This window comes from Neovison vison, chromosome 2 (assembly GCF_020171115.1).
Source record: "Neovison vison isolate M4711 chromosome 2, ASM_NN_V1, whole genome shotgun sequence".
Classification (NCBI taxonomy): domain Eukaryota; kingdom Metazoa; phylum Chordata; class Mammalia; order Carnivora; family Mustelidae; genus Neogale; species Neogale vison.
In genome coordinates, this window is record NC_058092.1 from 231,717,654 (window position 1) to 231,736,437 (window position 18,784).

The following is an 18,784-nucleotide window of genomic DNA, read 5'->3' on the forward strand; positions in this document are numbered from 1 at the left end:
CTGATCTCCCAAACTTTGCAAAACACCACTTAGCTTTTATGAAAGACCTATATTAACACAGTAAGCTTTTATTTTCATAAAAATGAAATCCTGTTCCCCTTCCGTTTGGTTATCCAAAACGGGCACTAATGTAGGTTTTTGTAAAAAGCAAAGGCGAAATACTGGAACCTTTGGAAAGCAGAGGATACTCTTCCCTTTAAGCCATTTCAGCCTAGAAAAGTTTGTGGTTTTTTTTTTTTTTTAAGATTTTATTTATTTATTTGCCAGAGAGAGAGGGAGAGAGAGCGAGCGAGCACAGGCAGAGGCAAAGGCAGAGGCAGACAAAGAGGCAGGCAGAGGCAAAGGCAGAGGGAGAAGCAGGCTCCCTGCCGAGCAAGGAGCCCGATGTGGGACTCGATCCCAGGACCCTGGGATCATGACCTGAGCCGAAGGCAGCCACTCAACCAACTGAGCCACCCGGTCTACTTTCAGGTATGAGGGAAATCTGTGTTCTCACTAGGTACCTACCCTGACATAACACGTAAGCCCTTAAGAAAAACAAAATAAAAATTATTTGGCACTGAAACAAACAAATAAACAAAAACCCTGAAAAAGAAGTCCTAAAAATTAACAGGAGAGAGTGAGATTTCTATTTTCTAGAGAGAATACCACCATAAACACATGGCTGATAGCCCAAATTCGAAGAACGCTTACATTCGAGTTTTATTTGAATCTAACCATCGGCTTTTTCAAGATGAGGTTAACAGGAAGGAGCAGGGAGGCACCAATTACCTTCCTACCCCAAGGGGCAAGTAGGAAGTTCCATCTGCTCCACTTTTCGGACCCAGACGTTAAAGGTCCTTCCAGCCCCAGCTCAGAGGCTATTCCAGCAGAGCCCCGAAGTCTGCTCCCGCGCGCTCCTGCCAACCCCCGCCTGCTACCGCCAAGCTGCCCGCAGCCACCCACCGCCCGCTCCGCTGCTGTGGGCAGGAAGGCAGCGGCGTCCACCGCCGACAGACCGACGGTCTGCAGCACGTCCTCCGCGGCGCGTGCGGCCACCGCACCACTCCTACCTGACCACTGACTCTCCTCATTGGACTGACCCTCCCGGGCCGCCCGGCAACCGTCGTCCACAGCCCCGGCCTGCCATGTCCGCGGGCCCACGTGCAAAAACCGCCGGATTCCCGCGCGCCCGCGCCGCGCCTGCGCGTACTTCCAGCCCTAGGCCCGGGAGCCGTCGGGGCGCATGCTCCACCCTCGAGTCATTCCACCGCGCAGGTTTGGCAGCTCGTGCCCGAAGCCGACCGGCGCGCGCATGCGTGTCTCCGGCACCTGGTTTTCTTCCCCACTGGGCGACGAGCGGCCGGTCTTAGGTTTGAAGCCAGCCGAGCCGGAAGTCGCTCTCCTTCTTCGCCTCCCTTCTGTCCTGGCGGAAACGCAAGCCCTGAAAGAGAGGTTCCGGACTCGGCCTGGGCTGGGGGAGGCTGAATGGAGACCCCGGCCGAGGACGCGGGATTGACCCGCCGCCCGATGCTGGCCTCTTCCTGGGATGCGGCCCGCGGAGTCCTGGCCCACAGCCTCCGTGTCACCCGGGCTGACCTCGGCGCCCGGGACCTGGACTGGGAGGAACCGCTGACGCCGCCTGCCGCGGGGTGCGCCGGGCCGGCGGGGAGTGGGGCCGCCGCTGCGGGACGGTCGCGCTCCTCGGGGGGCCGGGAGGGCAGGCGGGGGCCGTGCGGGGAGCGGGTGTGGGCCCGGGATCCGGGAGCGGAGCGGGCGGCCGGCCGGTCTGGGCGGGGAGCGGCGGCCGGGGGCGTGAGTGCCGGGCGCGGGGCTGGCGGCCCGGCGCCCGCACCTCCGCGGGGTGGGAACCGGCCCCCGCCTCCCCCTCCCCGCGCAAACGCACCGGCCGCGGCCTCGCGTCCACCCGCGCCGGCGCTAGCACGTGTGGCCGGCGAGAGCCCCGTCAGCTTCCCGAGGGAGGAGATAGGCGGGGCCTCTCGGGGTCTCCCGCCTCCCGCCCCGGTGCGCACCGCAGGTGCCCGGGGACGTTCTCCGCCGGGAGGAGGGAGTGCGGCGGGTGGCGGCGGCGATGGAGGACGCGGCGGGCGGCGAAGCCCGGCCGTCCGCAGGGCCCGTTTGCTGGCGAATCTGTGCCGAGCGTCGGTCGGTGCTTGGGAAGGCGCGGGGCCCTGCGTGTCGACGAAGTGGGTCAGGAGGACCCGCGGCCCGGCCAGAGGGTCGCGAGCGGGGTTCGGACGGGCAGACTGAGGAGCGCGCGGGACGCTTTTCCTTGCAGCCGCGATCCGGTGGTTTTGAAGAGCGGCCCGAGCGGCCCCGGGGAGAAGCCCTGCTTCCTTCACCTGAGCTGCGAGCCCGGCGGCGGCGAGGAGATCGTGGCTGTCGGCCTTCTGAGTTCGGCCAGGAACATGGAGGTGTACGTGGGAGAGGAGTACTGCGGCACCAGCCGGGGCCAGGCCGTCCGCGGCGACCCGGGTGACAGGTCTGTGAGCGCGGGGCTCTCGGAGCTGCTGCGCTGTTGGCGGGTGGCCGGCCGTCCCGGAGCGGTGGGAGTCTCCCCTGTGAGGGTCCTGGAGACGGTCCGAGTCCGCTCGTCCACGGCGGTCGGTGTGGAGGCTTCCCGCCCAGGGAGGCAGGGGGCTGCGTGGAGGGTCGTCCTAGTTCGTGGAAGACTTTGATCAGAGCGGATGTTCTGAGAAACGTTTCTTATCTGTCTTCTTAACGCAGAGGAGTCTGTTTTCCAAAAATTAATTATTCAGTCAGTCTGGGTCTTTGAACACCTTTTCTCGTAGGAAGCTCATTAGGAATAATGCAGAATCCCCAGACTGTGCCATGCCACCACATTTAACCTGGTATTATATTTCCGGGTTTGTTTTTTTTTTTCCCCCTGAATTCTTTTTTTGGGGGGTGGGGGAGTGGCAGAGGAAGAGAGAATCTTAAACAGGCTGTCTGGGGCCCAGATAACTGGATCCCACCACCTGAGATCATGACTGGAACAGAAATCAGGAGTCCAACACTTAACTGATGGGGCCCCCCAGGCACCCCGAATTTTTTTCCCCTGAATTCTTAAGATTCTGTCCTAGTCTTGCTTTAATAGAGCCCAAAATATGAACTTTTATATACCAGGTATGTTGGAAATAATGGATATGTTTGTTGAGCTTTAAAATGTGCTCTGCGGGGGCGCCTGAGTGCCACAGTGCATTGACCACCGGCTCTTGGTTTTAGCTCAGGTCAGATCTCAGGGTGGGGAGATCCAGCCCCTCACCTGGCTCTATGCTCAGCCTAGAATCAGCTTAAGATTCTTCCTCTGCCCCTCCCTACCACACCCGCCTTCATTTTTTCTCTGTCTTTCTTTCTCTCCGATAAATAAATCTTAAAATATGCTCTGTGCTACATGATTATACATTTGTTACCAAACTGAACTATCTTATATAGGTAGTAAGTGACAGATGTAGACTTCTTACCCGGCGCAATTCAATATGAAGCCACAGTTCCTTATGCCTCCCCAGGAAAACTGAGTGTCAGTATTTATGGATTGTCCTTGCCTTCATTTTTAAATGTTACTATGAAAAGTGATGGTATCTGGAAGTTTTAAAAAATTATTTTTTTATTTTCAGTGAAGATGAAAAGATTATTTTGTACAAAAAATACCTAAAATTGGAGTCCTCCACACATGCCTGTAAAATAAAGGTAAGTAATCATTGAATTATAACTAATTTGAAAACTACAGTTGTTTTTGTACTACATAAACTTGTTGTCTGATGGTTGTAATGCGATATGTCCCACATGGTCCCCGGTTTTAGCTGAGAAATACTTAGTAAACATGTAAGAAGAAATTCTCTAAAAAATTGTCAACATTCTCCTTTTAAAATTTGAACATTTACTAGCTATGGCAATGCCATGACATATACTGTTGTTCTTAGAGTAGTATACTGTACTTTTAAGCCTTGAAAACTGAGATTAAGCCTGTTTATATTTATATAAAACTTAGGTGAAAACCACAAGCAGATTTTGTCCCAAAATACCCCAAAAAGAACACAGAGAAGTTTCAGGCAAAGGCATCACAGAGTTAAAGTACTTGGGAATGGTGTCCTCAGCGTGAAAACTATTGTTAAATATTAATTAACTAATTAATTGTTACAATTAAAGCAAACTTTAATGGTGTCATCAGAATCTAGGGAAAGAATCCCGAACTAGACATTGTAAGCCCAGATTTAAGTGTGCTTTGTTCCTAACTAGCAGGAAAGCCTTGAGCAAGTTTCTTCACCCATTTGGACCTACCTTGAGGTTTATTTTAGGAGGCTGAAGACAATAAATCCTTGGATTATTTTCATCTCTAAATATTTTATCTCTGAGCTTGTTATAACTTAGAGAAGTTCACAGAACTGATGTTGTTTTAGGTAGTGAATGCTAGTAGTATCTAAAGTCATTTAAGTGAAGTGATTCATTCATTCAACAAATATTAGAGTTCCATTCACTCCCCTAAGCATTTAGGAATTAGCAGTAATAAAATAAATTGGAGCAGAGCCCTCACATTGCTAATATTTTAGGGAGCAAGGCAGAGAACATGTAGATTCAGTATGTGCTGAATATTTATTAATATATTTATTTACTATATATATTATATCTACTAAATATTATATTTATTATACTGTATATTATATTATATAATTATTATATTTATATATTATATGTACATATAAGTGTATAATATATGTATATTATATAATATATATTATTATATATTATATTATAATATTTAGTAGAAATGCTTGGGAATTAAAAAGCAGGAAAGGGATCATAGGAGATTGGCATGTAGATGTATAAATTTAGTGTGACGATTACTTAATTGTTGATGACAGTCCCGTTTGGTGCCAGGCTGAGTTTTTAGGTCATGGATCTGTATCCACCTGTGTCTCTGTGTAATATATGGGATCATGTGTCTGTGAAGGTGAATGTGTTGTAACGATTCTATGGAAGTATGTGGGAGCGCCAAGTCTTGTTTCATTTAGGGGGATCTTATGAAGACTTCTGGAGCAAGACTATAGGAAAGTTAAAAATAAGAGCTACTAGATGAACCATGAGAGACTATGGACTCTGAAAAACAATCTGAGGGGTTTGATTTGGGGGGGGGTGGGAGGTTGGGGTACCAGGTGGTGGGTATTATAGAGGGCACAGCTTGCATGGAGCACTGGGTGTGGTGAAAAAATAATACTGTTTTTCTGAAAATAAATAAATTGGAAAAAAAAAAATAAGAGCTACTGCTGCATATTTTTGAGCCCTCAGTCAGTTGTCGGTACTGTCAATTTTAGGAAGTAGTCCTCAGAACAGCCATGTGAAACACGGTTCTCACTCTCCCTCATTTTGCTCCTCACTCAAGTTTTGGCATTTGCCCAATGTCACATGGGCTGTACATTGCAGAGCCATCATTGTATGCAGGTCTGTCTGATTCTAAATCCTGGTCCCTTTCCACTTTGCTACTTTGTTGTCCATGTCACACAGGAAGTGTCTTTGGTTCAGAAACATGGACAAAATGAAGCAGCATAAAGTACTGGGAAAACAACTGGGGTCAAAGCTGGAAGAACTAGGTTCAAAGCTCCACCTTTCCTTCTTGGTGTCCTTTGACAAGTTAGAAAATCACTCTTAAAGTCTTTTTTTTTAAATAAGTAAACGGTCAAGCTATATAAGATCATCTTGACATTCTTTTACAGTTTTAACTTCTAAATGACTGATAATTAATATTTCATTAAACACTTAGCGTGGGCTCTCCGCAGCCTTATTTTCATTAAATATTTATATTTACATGGCAACTTGCAGTATGTTAAGTTCTCAGATTGGTACAGTTTATTTTCAGTTTCTTAAACTAAGTGAGTAAATGTTATTTTATGTTCCTTACCCCCATTTGCTATTTTATGTGTAGTTTGTTAGTTTAAAAGGACTTTTTTATTTAAATACTTCTGAGCCTAATGATAACTTGGATTTTTTCTGACCATGACTATGCTAGAGAAAAGTTAAAAATGAAAAATGTATTTAAAGTTAATTTTTTGATTCTCAAATGCTTCAATCTTAAGCGATAACAAGAAGTGACTATAAATGCTGATTGTTTTTAATATCATTATTTTCTGGAACTCTTGCTTTATGATAGTTGCTCTCCTTTGGTGAAAAGCAGCGTGTGTTCATCAGTAAAATTGTGGTACAGTTGAGGCGGGTTTCAGCAAATTCTTCAACAAGCTCTCCTGCTCTAGGATCAAGGATAGACCTGCAGAGGGTCCAAACTCTCATGGAGGCCATGGGGTCCAAGTTGTCACCTGGTGCTCAGCAGTTGATGAATATGGTTAAATTTCAGCAGCAGGTAGGTGGACATGGATTCCGTCCAGGTACCATTAACAATCTCAAAATGACAGATTTTTCTAAGGACATGTATCGACTTGAAAGTTTTTTCTTTGAACTTTTACTGTTGATTTGACTGTTACCTTTATTTGCTTTTGTATAATAGCATTCTGTAGACTTTCTCTTCTATAAAATATCTTATTACAGATCTTCACAATTTTCTGTGAATTTACTCACTCAGTTGTTCATTCAGCAGATACTTATTAAGTACCTTCTCAGTGAGTAAGGCACTGTTTTGAGCACTTTAGAAGGTTTTCTCAAGAAGCTGAGATAAAGAGAAAATTAGAAGATGGTTGTGAAAAGGAATATTGGGAATAATGGAAGAATTTGTCAAACTTTTGGGACTTAAGCTGTTTTAAAAGAGTTTAGGGCGCCCAGGTGGCTCAGTCATTAGGTGTCTGCCTTCAGCTCAGGTCGTGATCCTGGGGTCCTGGGATCGAGGCCCACATCGGGCTCCCTGCTCAGCGGGAAGCCTGTTTCCCCCTCTCTCACTCCCCCTGCTGTGCTCACTCTCTCTCTGTGTCTCTCTCTGTCAGATAAATAAAATCTTTAAAAAAAAAAAAAAAAAAGTTTAGGATATCTTTAAAGTATGATCCACAGAACACCTGTATCAGAATCCTTTCCAGTTTTTACAAAATGGATATCCCAGCCACATTTTTGTCTGGGATCCAGGGATCAGTATTTTAAATAAGTATGCTAGGTTTAACTTTGTAAAAGCATGCTGTGGTTTGAGAATACCTTTTTCAGTGCAAAGATTCTATGAAGAAACAGGTTGAAAATTTTAAAAAGAGGGGCACCTGAGTGGCTCAGTGGGTTAAGCCTCTGCCTTCAGCTCGGGTCATGATCCCTGGGTCCTGGGATCGAGTCCCTCATCAGGCTCTTTGCTCGGCGGGAAGCCTGCTTCCCCCTTTTCTCTCTGCCTGCCTCTCTGCCTACTTGTGGTCTCTCTCTTTCAAATAAGTAAATAAAATTTTTTAAAAAAAGATTTTAAAAAGGAAGAAATTTTCAAAAGCAAGATTTTGGAAGCAATAAGAGATTAATGAATTAAATATAACTAGGTCACTGACTAATTCCTATCTTTCCAAAACTTGACATTGCGGGGAGAAAAGATGGTAGACTTATTTTGGAGGGGGGATTATGTCTTTAAAACTTAATGTTTGGGGCGCCTGGGTGGCTCAGTGGGTTAAAGCCTCTGCCTTCAGCTCAGGTCATGATCCCAGGGTCCTGGGATCGAGCCCCGCATCAGTCTCTCTGCTCCACAGGGAGCCTGCTTCCTCCTCTCTCTCTCTGCTTGCCTGTGATCTCTGTCTGTCAAATAAATAAATAAAATCTTAAAAAAAAAAAAACTTAATGTTTTATTCCTAAACGCTACGTTTTCTTTGCCATGCATTTGAATCCGTGCAGAAGTATATTGCATTTTCCCAGCTGTCATCCAGTTCCCCAGAGGTAACTACTGATAACAGTTTGGAATGTATCCTTCTTAGAATTCTGTGCCTGTAGAAACAAACATAAACTGTCCCAGCCAGCACTCATGTGTTAATGCCATAGACACTGTGTTGTAACTTGCTTACTGTCAGTAAGTGCTAAGTCTTACATGTGAGGAAATTTGGGGGACACCCTGGGGAAGAAAGGTTATCCTGTTCAGTCTCCTTTGAAACATTGCTAATGAAAGATCTCCCTCATAGAGGGAGAGTCCTTATTCATGGAGCATGTCCTGATTGTCTAGGGTTAATTATTGTTAACAGACCAGAGTCTCTAGATGTCTTACGGCATGTCTTCTTGGAAAATGCCACAAGAACCCTTCAATTATCTGAGCATAAAATGGGATATTTCCTGACCAGAACTGCTCATCGAAGTGTTAACCACACGCATTGTTTAGAGCCTTCCTGCATTCATTGGGACTGGGCCTGTCCTAAAGGGGAAAGGGAGGACTTGGGGTACCAAGTCCTAGACCTTTCCGTGCTTCACCTCTGCCTTGGGATTACTTGTTTTCTTGAAAGTTTTATGAAAGGTTAATACTCTGAGTCATATAGGTCTTATTTGACAGTACAAACTTCTGTTTTATCACAGTAATGTTAAGGTTATTCCTCGTTCCTTTGTGTTTGCTGGCTTTGATTTGTTTCTGTTCTAGTAATTGAGGGATAACTGAGCAGGAATTCTGTATCAAAGTACTGAACAGCTGATGCTTAAAATTATCTGAATGAAAGGATATGCCCCATTTTCTCAAACATTAAGTTGTTCAGGATTTGTATTTGAGTTTTCCATTATGACTAAGTAAAGCTCTTTTCAGCTAAAGGAGAGTTGTCTAATTCAAAATTTTGGAAACATACTTATGCATAATCCATCATGTTTCAGGAATAATTTCAGGTTTATTCAAAACTTGCATTCAGCGGAACAAGATCAGTTGACAATAGATGAAATTTCTCTATAAAGAAGGGGCACCTTGGGTGGCTCAGTGAGTTAAGCATCCAACTCTTGGTCTCAGCTCAAGTTTTGATCTCTCAGGGTCATAGGATTGAGCACTTCTTTGGGCTCCATGCTTAGTGGAGAATCCGCTTGAAATTCTTACTCTATCTGCCCCCTTCCTGCTCTTGAGTGCACACACACACTCTCTCTCTCTCTAAAGCAAATAAATAAATCTTTTCTAAAAGTATGTTTTTAGGGATGCCTGGGTGGCTCAGTCAGTTGGGCCGCTGCCTTCGGCTCAGGTCATTGTCCCAGGGTCCTGGGATCGAGTCCCACACCGGGCTCCTTGCTCAGTTAGGAGCGTGCTTCTCTCTCTGCCTCTGCCTGCCACTCTGCCTGCTTGTGCATTCTCTCTCTCTGACAAACAAAATCTTCAAAAAAAAAAAAAATATGTGTTTTTAAAGTAATCACAAAATAAACTTCCCCATAAACAGCATTCCTCCAAAGTGCAGTTCAGTGTAAGACTTTCTGTGGGGACTTAACATTACAGAGTCCCCCGCACACACACGCACACACACATGTCCCTTGTCCTCATTATTCACCTTTTCTGCTTTATTTTTCCCTAAAGTATTTATCACACCTCCATCTACAGGATATTTTTTTCCTTCCTTTCTTCATTTCTTCAGTCTGTCCCTATGCTCTTAGCATGTTAGGCTGCATGAGGTCAGAATTTTAATCTGTGTTGTTCGTTGCCATGTTCTTTTTCCAGTGCTTGAAACAGTTGTTTAGCAGAGTCGATTCCTGGCAAATATTGAGTGAATGCATGTTGGTTTAGCTCAGTCCAGAAATATTTTTTTCGAATATCTAGATGAATGTATGAACTGTATTTCCTTAGCTAATCTTGAATGATACTTTTCAATTTGTCTCTCACAAACTATTATTTATGTATTTATTTATTTTTAAGTCAGCTCCACACCCAGCCAGGAGCCCAGCACAGGGCCTGAACTCACAACCCCGAGATTAAGACCGAGCCAGAATCGAGAGTCAGATGTTTAACTGACAGCCAGGTGCCCCTCACACATACTGAAGAGCAGGAGCTGTGGGATGACACATTCCGATCAGGTTCTGGAGACCTGGCTGGGGCAATCCATGGAGCGGTGACTGTGGATTGCAGGGTTATGAGTTTGAGCCCCACGCTGGCTGTAGAGATTACTTCAGATGTTGTTTAGAACATCCACAGTACAATTCCGTTATTTTGATTTTAGGATAGAGCCTTGTACACCTACTTAACACTTACTTAAGCTCGAGGTTGTTTTGCTTTTCTCCTGTGGAAAAACTGAAGAGCATAACAGACTGATATTACAGCCTTCTCTTCAAGGTAAACTAGAATCTTCTCAGGGACTAATACTGCATGAGAACTCTTAGTGTCCTGGAAATTCTGAAAGAAACACAGCCAAAAGGTAGCTCATTTTGGTCATTGGAAGTGTCAACAAATGTACCCAAAGTACATCTACTTTTAAAGGGCCTATCTATGTAGCCTCCATGAAAAACTCATTGCAAAAGATATGCCTAAGTAAAAAATATGTAGTTTACCATATGTGGAAAGTTGGTGAATGGTGTTTCTGAAAATTCTCAATTATTGTGCCTCAGTTGTGAGTATTATATTTTATTGCCATAAATCAAGGAGGCCTTTTGTCGTGAGACATTAATGCTAATGCGGTTTTACTAAGCATGCTAATATTTAATATTTCCTTTAGGGAAAATTGCAGTGAAATCATTAAAAGCCTTGACTCTGGAGTTCGGTGGTCTGGATTCCTGTCCCAGTTCTGCCACTTACCAGTTGCATCCCCATAGCCGGGTTACCTTTAGCCTTGGCTTCACCTCAGCTGTGGTCTCTTCAGCTTAAGATCGGGGTGGTACTTGTAGCCTACTTCGTGTGGCTGTTCAGAGGATCAGAGAAAGAAGGCACCTTGCCGGACTCACAGTAGTTACCCCAAAAGTTAGCCGTCACCACTACTGATAGTAACATGTATTTCTTTCCCTTGCCTAGAACTGTGTTCCCGTGGGAGAGCAGCTTCAGGCGGTTTTGGGAAATACTGGCTACAGACGAGTGGCGGACCTGCAGTCCTCAGCTGCTTCGGGAGCCTCCGACAAGTCCCCCTCCACGCCTTTCCCTTTCAGAACCGGACTGACGTCTGGAGCCCTGACGGAAGACTTAAACACTTGCGTCGATAAAAGTCCGCAGCCACCGGGTGGAGGAAACACTACACACCTCAGAGACTATAGCATTGTGCCGCCAAACCATTCCCTTCTGGAGAATGACCTCAGAAATGCAGTTTCTTCTTTCCTGCCGAAGAAAGCAAGTGACATCTCAAATATACCTAACTCTGAGTTGCTGCCTTTTCTCCAGAATTTATGTAGTCAGGTTAACCACCTCCGCGTGGGACATAGCGCCAAGTGGCAGGAAGGCATCACTAAGGCCGGGGAAGGCGTTGTTGGTGTTGCGTAAGTATTTGTTTTGAGACAGACGTGCTGTAGATTAGGTAGGTGTGACAATCAACTGAAGGGAAACAGCCTTGTCTCCATGTATACTACCTAAAAACCTGTTTTCAGAAATAATTTTAGGAGCTTATACATTTTACCAGGAATTCACTTACAGGGAATAACCATTATGCAGAATAGAATTGGTTGCTTTGAAAGAGGTACCTAAAAGTGAAGATTTTGGACCCTTCCCAGGGATTTTGTGGACCACTTACGACCATCAGGTAGACATTGGAGTCAAAAAAGTTATTTTTATGAGTGGAGAGGAGTTGTGGACTCAAGCTTTACATTTTTTGTTTTGTTTTGAAAGATTCTATTTATTTGACAGGGAACACAAGCAGGGAGAGTGGCAGAGGGAGAGGGAGAAGCAGTCTCCCTGCTGAGCACAGAGCCCAATGTGGGGCTTGATCCCAGTACCCTGGACCATGACCTGAGCTGAAGGCAGATGCTTAATTTCCTGAACCACCCAGGCACCCTAGCTTTACATTGTTTTTATTTATGTTCTTCAGCTGCACATGTCGAGCATGTCATTATTACAGAATTTCTTTTTAGATCATGTTTGGCCTGTGCTAGTTTTGGCATAACCAAAACTGTATTAAGATCGTAATTATTTATACTATATAGGATCTTATCTCCTGATCTTATAATATCATGCTTTAACAGCACGTGTTTGAGTAAGAGAAGGTTAAGAATTTAGTATGTTCCCTATGCTTTACATACATATAGTTTGCCCAAATAATCTATTAGACTAGAATTCGGGACTCAGGTCGTCATTTTGGTGTACCTACTTTGTCACAGTTTTAATCTCTTGTAACCTAGAGTTTTCATCTGAAGATGACTAGTCTGGAACTAAACCATTCCATCCCAGCCATCAGGATCTGATTAACATTTATAAAAGGCTCCACCAAGAATAACACATGTTTTTCAAGTACCAGTGGAAGAGTCACAAGGATAGATGATAAGTTATAAAGTAACCTAATCAAGCACTGAGATCACACAAAGTATATTCTGTGACCATAAATGAATCCCAACTAGAAACCAGTAACGAACACAATAACAACAAATTTCCAGACACTTGGAAACTCAACAACACATTCTTTTTTTTTTTTTTTTTTAAGATTATTTATTTATTTATTTGAGAGAGAGAGACAGTGAGAGAGAGCATGAGCGAGGAGAAGGTCAGAGAGCAAAGCAGACTCCCCATGGAGCTGGGAGCCTGATGTGGGACTCGATCCCGGGACTCCAGGATCACGCCCCGAGCCGAAGGCAGTCGTCCAACCAACTGAGCCACCCAGGCGTCCCTCAACAACACATTCTTAAATCTGTGGTTCAAAAAGGAATTCCCAATAGAAATGTTGAAAATACAGTAGATCAAACTGTGGGAGGCAGCTAGTAAACAAGTGTTGATGGGTATTTATGGCACTAATACATTAGAAAAGGGGCGAGCTCAGTAATGCAAAGCTACAACAGAGATGAAATAGTCCTATGTAACCATTAAAGAAATTGAATTTGTCACTTAGAAGCCTAGCAAAATAAATCCAAATCAAGCAGAAAGAAGGAAATGACAAAGAGTGGAAATCAACAAAATTAAAAATAAGGCAACAGTAAAGAACACCTGTGAAGAAATTCAATGATATTGATAAACTTTTAGTAAGATTGGCTAGCATGCCTGGCAAAGATGAGCAGAGAGAAGACAACTCACCAATATAAGGAATATAACTGGAGATGTCCCTACACATCCTAAGTCTATTTTTAAAAAGGAATATTGCAAACAACTTTATGCTCATAACTTTAGCAATTTGGAAGAAAAGAATTCCTCAAAAGCTACACAATACCAAATTCAACTGAGATAAAATAAGCAAAAAAGAGTACTATGACAATTAACAGTTCTGAATTCGTAATTTGCAAGCTGACATAAAATAAATATCTAGGCCCAAGCGATTTCACTGGAGAATTCTACCAAATCTTCACAGAACACCATTTGTAAACACTTCACAGAAAAGAAGAGGGGGGAAGACTTCTCAGCTCATTTTTGGAAGCCAGTATGCCCTGCAAACAAAATTAGATCGCTCCAAAGAGAGTAAGATACATAAAAATACATGTAAAATATGTGGATCCATAAAAAAAATTACAAAAACATAAAAACTTAACAAGACTTATATAGGGTCTATAGACTGAAAATTACAAGATGATGAGGAAAGAAATCAGAAGGCCAGAATAAATGGAGAGACATACCATTCATTAATTTGAAGATTCAATATAGTAACTATCCATTTTCCCAAAATTAATCCATAGGTTTAATGCTATTTCCTCCAAAATTCAAAATATCTTTTATAAATTCTGTCAAGATTATTCTATAAAGTGGAAATGGAAAGAAAAAGGAACTAGAAATAGCTGAAACAATTTTGAAATAGAAGAGTAGTAAGAGAAATCATTACTTCATTTCAAAGCATATTATTACATAGCTACAGTATTTAAGACCATGGTATTGGGAGAGGGACAGAGACACAGATCAGTCGAATAGAGCACACAGAAATAACCCCAAACAAGTATGGCCAACTGGTTTTTGACAGTGGTGCAAAAGCATGTCGGGGAAAGGGTAGTCTTTTTTTTAAACACATGCTATGCTCCAGCAGTGGGATATCCAAAGAGCAAAAACTGTGACAACTGTGACCTAGACATACCTCGAAATGGATCATTAGCTTGAAATGCATCAAGCACTTAAAACATAAAGCTATAAAACTTTTGTAATATGTTGGAGCACCTGGCTGGCTCAGTGGGTTAAGCCTCTGCCTTCAGCTCAGGTCATGATCTCAGAGTCCTGAGATCGAGCCCCGCATCAGGATCGAACCTGGCATCTGGCTCTGCTCAGCCGGGAGCCTGCTGCCCTCTCTCTCTCTGCCTACTTCTGATCTCTCTCTCTCTCTCTGAAATAAATAAAATCTTAAAAAAAAAAAAAAAAAAAAAAAACCTCTGTAATATGTAGGAAACATTGTGGGGACCTAAGACTCGGAAAAGTGCTTTGATGACACCAGAATCACAGTAATGGAAATGGTGATATATTGGATTCTATCAAATTTAAAACTGCCTGTAAAAGACTCTGCTATGAGGACTAGAATATAGATTACAGACTGAGAGAAAATATTTGCAACTACAAGTTTAACAAATGACCTATACTTAAATACCTGTGAGAACTCAGAAAAAAATTCAGTCAGAAGATGGGCAACTGCACCTGGGTGGCTCAGTGGGTTAAGCTGCTGCCTTCGGCTCAGGTCATGATCCCAGAGTCCTGGGATCGAGTCCCGCATCGCGCTCTCTGCTCAGCAGGGAGCCTGCTTCCCCCCTCTCTCTCTCTGCCTGCCTCTTTGCCTGCTTGTGATTTCTTTCTCTGTCAAATAAATAAATAAAATATTAAAAAAAAAAAGAAGAAGATGGGCAACAGACATTTTAGTAGAAAGGATAACACGTGAAAAGATGATCATCATTGACTTTGTGGCTACTAGGAAAATGCATTTTAAAACCACAAGGTACTACTTCACAGTTATTCCAAGGCTAAAATTTTTTAAATGGTAATACCAAATGCGGATGCAGATATGGAGAAACTGGATTTCTTCTACATTGCTGATGGGGAGTAGAGAGTGCTACAGCCACCCTAAAAATATGTTGGCAGTTTCTTGAAAACTAAACATAACATTAACCGTGTGATCCAGCAATCCTACTTCTAAGCATTTATCCCAGAGAAATGAAAACTTTTGTCAACACAAGAAACTATGCTCAGTTCTTCATACAGCTTTATGTCTACATAACAGTCCCAAACTGGAAGCAACCAAATGTCTTAAACTAGATGAACAGTTAAACAAACTGGGGTATATTCATATCACAGGATGCTAATAAATAAAAAGGAATGGACCATTGACACACGCAGCAACTTGGATGGCTCCTGAGGACATTCTATGCTGAGGGACAGGAGAATCTCAGGAGGTCACACACCAAGATTGCATTTGTGTAATGTTCCCAATATAGAGTTGTAGAGATGGAGACCCTATTGCTGGCTGCAGGCGTCAGGACTGGAGGGCATTAGGGAGTGGCTGTGACAATGGGGAGATGTTTATGGTGAAGGAATAGTTGTGATCTCAGTTGTGATGTTCTCGTGAACATGTGTGCATGTGGGAGGACAGCGCCCGCGCACACTGCCCCAGCATCCGTTTTCTGTTGTTCTCCAGAGTTGGGTGAGATGTAACCATTGCGACCATTGGGGGAAGTGTACTGGGGAACTCTCGTATCTTTACAACTTCCTGTGAAGCTGGAGTTACTTGAAAAAAAATAATGGTTTTTAGAAAAACTGCTCATAAATTCTAGAGTGGGGTTCTCAAACTTTTTGGTCTTGGCGCACTCAAGAGTAATTGAGGACTGTGAAGAAGCTTTATGTAGAGTATATGAAAGGATTCATTTGTTTAAAAATAACAAACCCATTATATTAGTAACAATTTTTATGAAGAAGGTATTTTCTAAAGAACAACTCCGAATGGTGTTAGGTGACATGTAGAATCGATGTTAGCGTCTGCTCGCGTTCTCATCTGTGTTGCCCTCCAGCACGTGGCTTCAGTAGCCGATGAGAGCCCAGAAGTGCTGAGAACAAACGGGGTTCATGCTGAAGACACTATTTAGACCCTAAATTGTCTACCCTCGGACAGTCTAAGACATTGAAGAACACTCGACCACAGCTTCTGTTGCTCACCCGAGCGGTGACATCATACCTCGTGTAGCCTCTGGGAAATGTCACCGTATGTTCCTGAGGATCTGGGGGTGAAGGGTTCAGACATCATCTTGGTCTTCGTGTAAGATGCTTGCTACTTGGTGGAAGCTGAACAAGTCACGGGTCCCCGGGGTGTTGTGGGCCACGGCCTGAGGTTCACTGCCCTGGTGTGCATTGGTTGTGAACCTGAGAAACTGGACTGCTTTTACTGTTGTTATTGTTGTTTAAGAATTTATTTGTTCATTTGAGACTGCATGCATGGCAGAGGGGGAGAGGAGAGCCAGACCCCCTTCCCCCACGCACCACCCCTCTGGAGCAGGGACCCTGAGCTCATGACTCCAGCTGAGGTCAGACCCTTAACAGACTGAGCCACCCGGGCTCCCCTTCTAAGTTTGTTATTTCTGTCTGCCCATTCCAGTTACTTTCATTTTTACATGTTTTCATATTAGGTTAGAAGAGAACCTTCCAGTGCTTAGTGAGGTTGTGCGGGTGACAAGAAACAAACCTTGAAATTGTGGGTTTGCTTGGGGAAGTTCTTGGAAGACCTACGTGGAGACCTTAAGAAACATTGAGGCAGATCAGTTTTGATTTGGGGCTCAAAATCCATGACCCTTTGTAGAGACATGTTCTGTGAGGGGGGACATTCCCTCTCGTCGTCGTGCCCTCATTTCACTTGTGCTGAAATGTGGAAAGAATCGGAGATCTGGCATGCTTTGAGCGCTTAGGGCTGTGATTGCCCCTTGTAGATGGATTTTGGCACCGGAAACCCCTCGTACCCAGACGGCAGCGTTGCGGAGACAGATTTCCGCGTTGTACTTTGGGGGCTCATTTCGTATGGTTTGCTTTTTTCTGTTAGGATATCAGGGATAATTGTTACACTGTTTTTTTAATTTATTTTTAGAACGGAAGAGCAACCCGTGTGCTCCTACTTGGAAAAGATTCTTACTAAAAATATGGAACTGCTGGAAAAGAAGCTTGTGGACTCCATCGATCAGCGAATACGTCAACTCCAGGAGCACGTGGACAGGAAGATGGCTGTGTTGATGGACCTGCTGCAGAATCCCCCCTCCCCACCCCCCCGGGACGGCCCTGACACAGTGTGACTCTGGAGAAAGACTTTCTAATGGAGAGAGATAAGTGCTCAACCTGTAGGATGTGCTACAGATATTTATTATGTATTTATGGCAAAGCCTAAACCCCCAGAGTTCAAGGCAAGGATTTAATGTCATTTGAGGGCATCATCTTACGTACATTGAGTGACCTCAGTGTTCATTTTAAGTGTACCTGTTACTGTCAGTCCAGGGCTGTGCACAAGGATTAACCTGATAGGGTCATCCGTTATTTTTGTTCGCAATATTGCTTACTCTTAACAGAAATGTATCTATATTTCTGGGTTAAGTGTTTAAAAATGTTAAAGGTTTTTAAGGTCATTTGAATCGCTGTTGTATAACGTGTTTGATAAAGTACATTTTTATTTATAAAGGAGTTTATATTGTAGTCTTAGGAGTATGATAAATGCTTAAAGTATTGGGTAATTTCTCTTCTTCAAATTGATTTTTCATGGAAAATTGGATACTTAAAATCCTCTCACTGGGATCACTCTATTTGTAGTGTTTAATTCAGAGAATGAGTAAGACAGCAGTGGGAACGACGTGCGAAGACACGGGGCCCCTCCTGTGGCTGCTCCTACGGGTCTTAATTCACTGTAGCTGGAGGTTGGAAAGTCAAAATCAGACCTGGCCTATTCCTTGTTGGGATTATCTTAGATCTAGTGTTTGATGTAAAATGGGAGAGTGTCTCTTGTTTTAGCTCAGTAAACACAGAAAGTATAAGGAATTCCGCCTTTTATGAGCGGCGGCGGGTGCCTCCCAGGCTCTCCTCTGGGGTGTTGAAACTGAGATGCGCTGCGCTTGCGCATGGAAAGATGGAGGCGTGGGAATCGAGAGGATTGTGCTTCTCTCTAGCAGATGTCATTTTCGGAAATTAGAACTGTCGTGTATTTGTTGAAGAGTGATGTATTTGCACTTAAAAATAAACGTATCTGCTTTGGAAACTACTTGTCTTAAGTAACAGAAATGCTTTATTTTCAATGAATCTTTGCTTAAAATGCTTTATTTTTATGCAAGTGGGGCATTTCACACTGACGTAATGTTTTGGTGAATTTATTCTTTACAATAAGGGCTCATTTCGATACCCTGCCCTCCAGGGAACAGGCTGTGACCCACAGTCACTCAAGGATTTGCATCTCACCTTTTCTAGTCTTTTCTAATTTAAGGGACATTCACAGCATAGATCACAATAGCATCAGATTTCCTTTGTTCTCCAGGAGAAATGTGTCTCACCCTAAAGAGTGCCCCAGGGCTCACGTTAGCCTCACAATTTACAAAGTAGGAAAACATCTGTCTTCATCGAAACCTCTTAAACCTTAACAGCTACTGTCCTTACCCCCTTGTCAACCACCCAGCATCCAGGATCTCTTCACCGTCCCGAAGAAGCAGGGCTCAGACTGAACCGATTTGCCAACGATTCTGTAAAGTCAGGGGTTGGGGGAAGGTGGATCTGGAACCCAAGACCCTCGCCTTCCACGTCCGTCTCGCCTATTCCTCGTGCCCGTGTGGGAATTGTGGGGTGGGAGCTTCTTATTTAGAATTCATTCCCCTTGAGGTTGGACATCCAAGGCTGTTGAAACCG

The 18,784-nt window shown here is 43.8% G+C and overlaps 1 protein-coding gene across 1 annotated transcript; it reads left to right on the plus strand.

Moving 5' to 3' along the window:
- The first annotated feature begins 1,370 nt into the window (after positions 1 to 1,370).
- Positions 1,371 to 18,149, plus strand: LOC122901184 (ATPase PAAT-like). Its single transcript, XM_044240679.1, has 6 exons — positions 1,371 to 1,631; positions 2,279 to 2,482; positions 3,618 to 3,690; positions 6,146 to 6,352; positions 10,847 to 11,301; positions 16,995 to 18,149. Exons 1-6 carry the CDS (start codon positions 1,468 to 1,470, stop codon positions 17,194 to 17,196), a joined length of 1,305 nt encoding a protein of 434 aa, XP_044096614.1. The 5' UTR covers positions 1,371 to 1,467; the 3' UTR covers positions 17,197 to 18,149.
- The last annotated feature ends 635 nt before the right edge of the window (positions 18,150 to 18,784 follow it).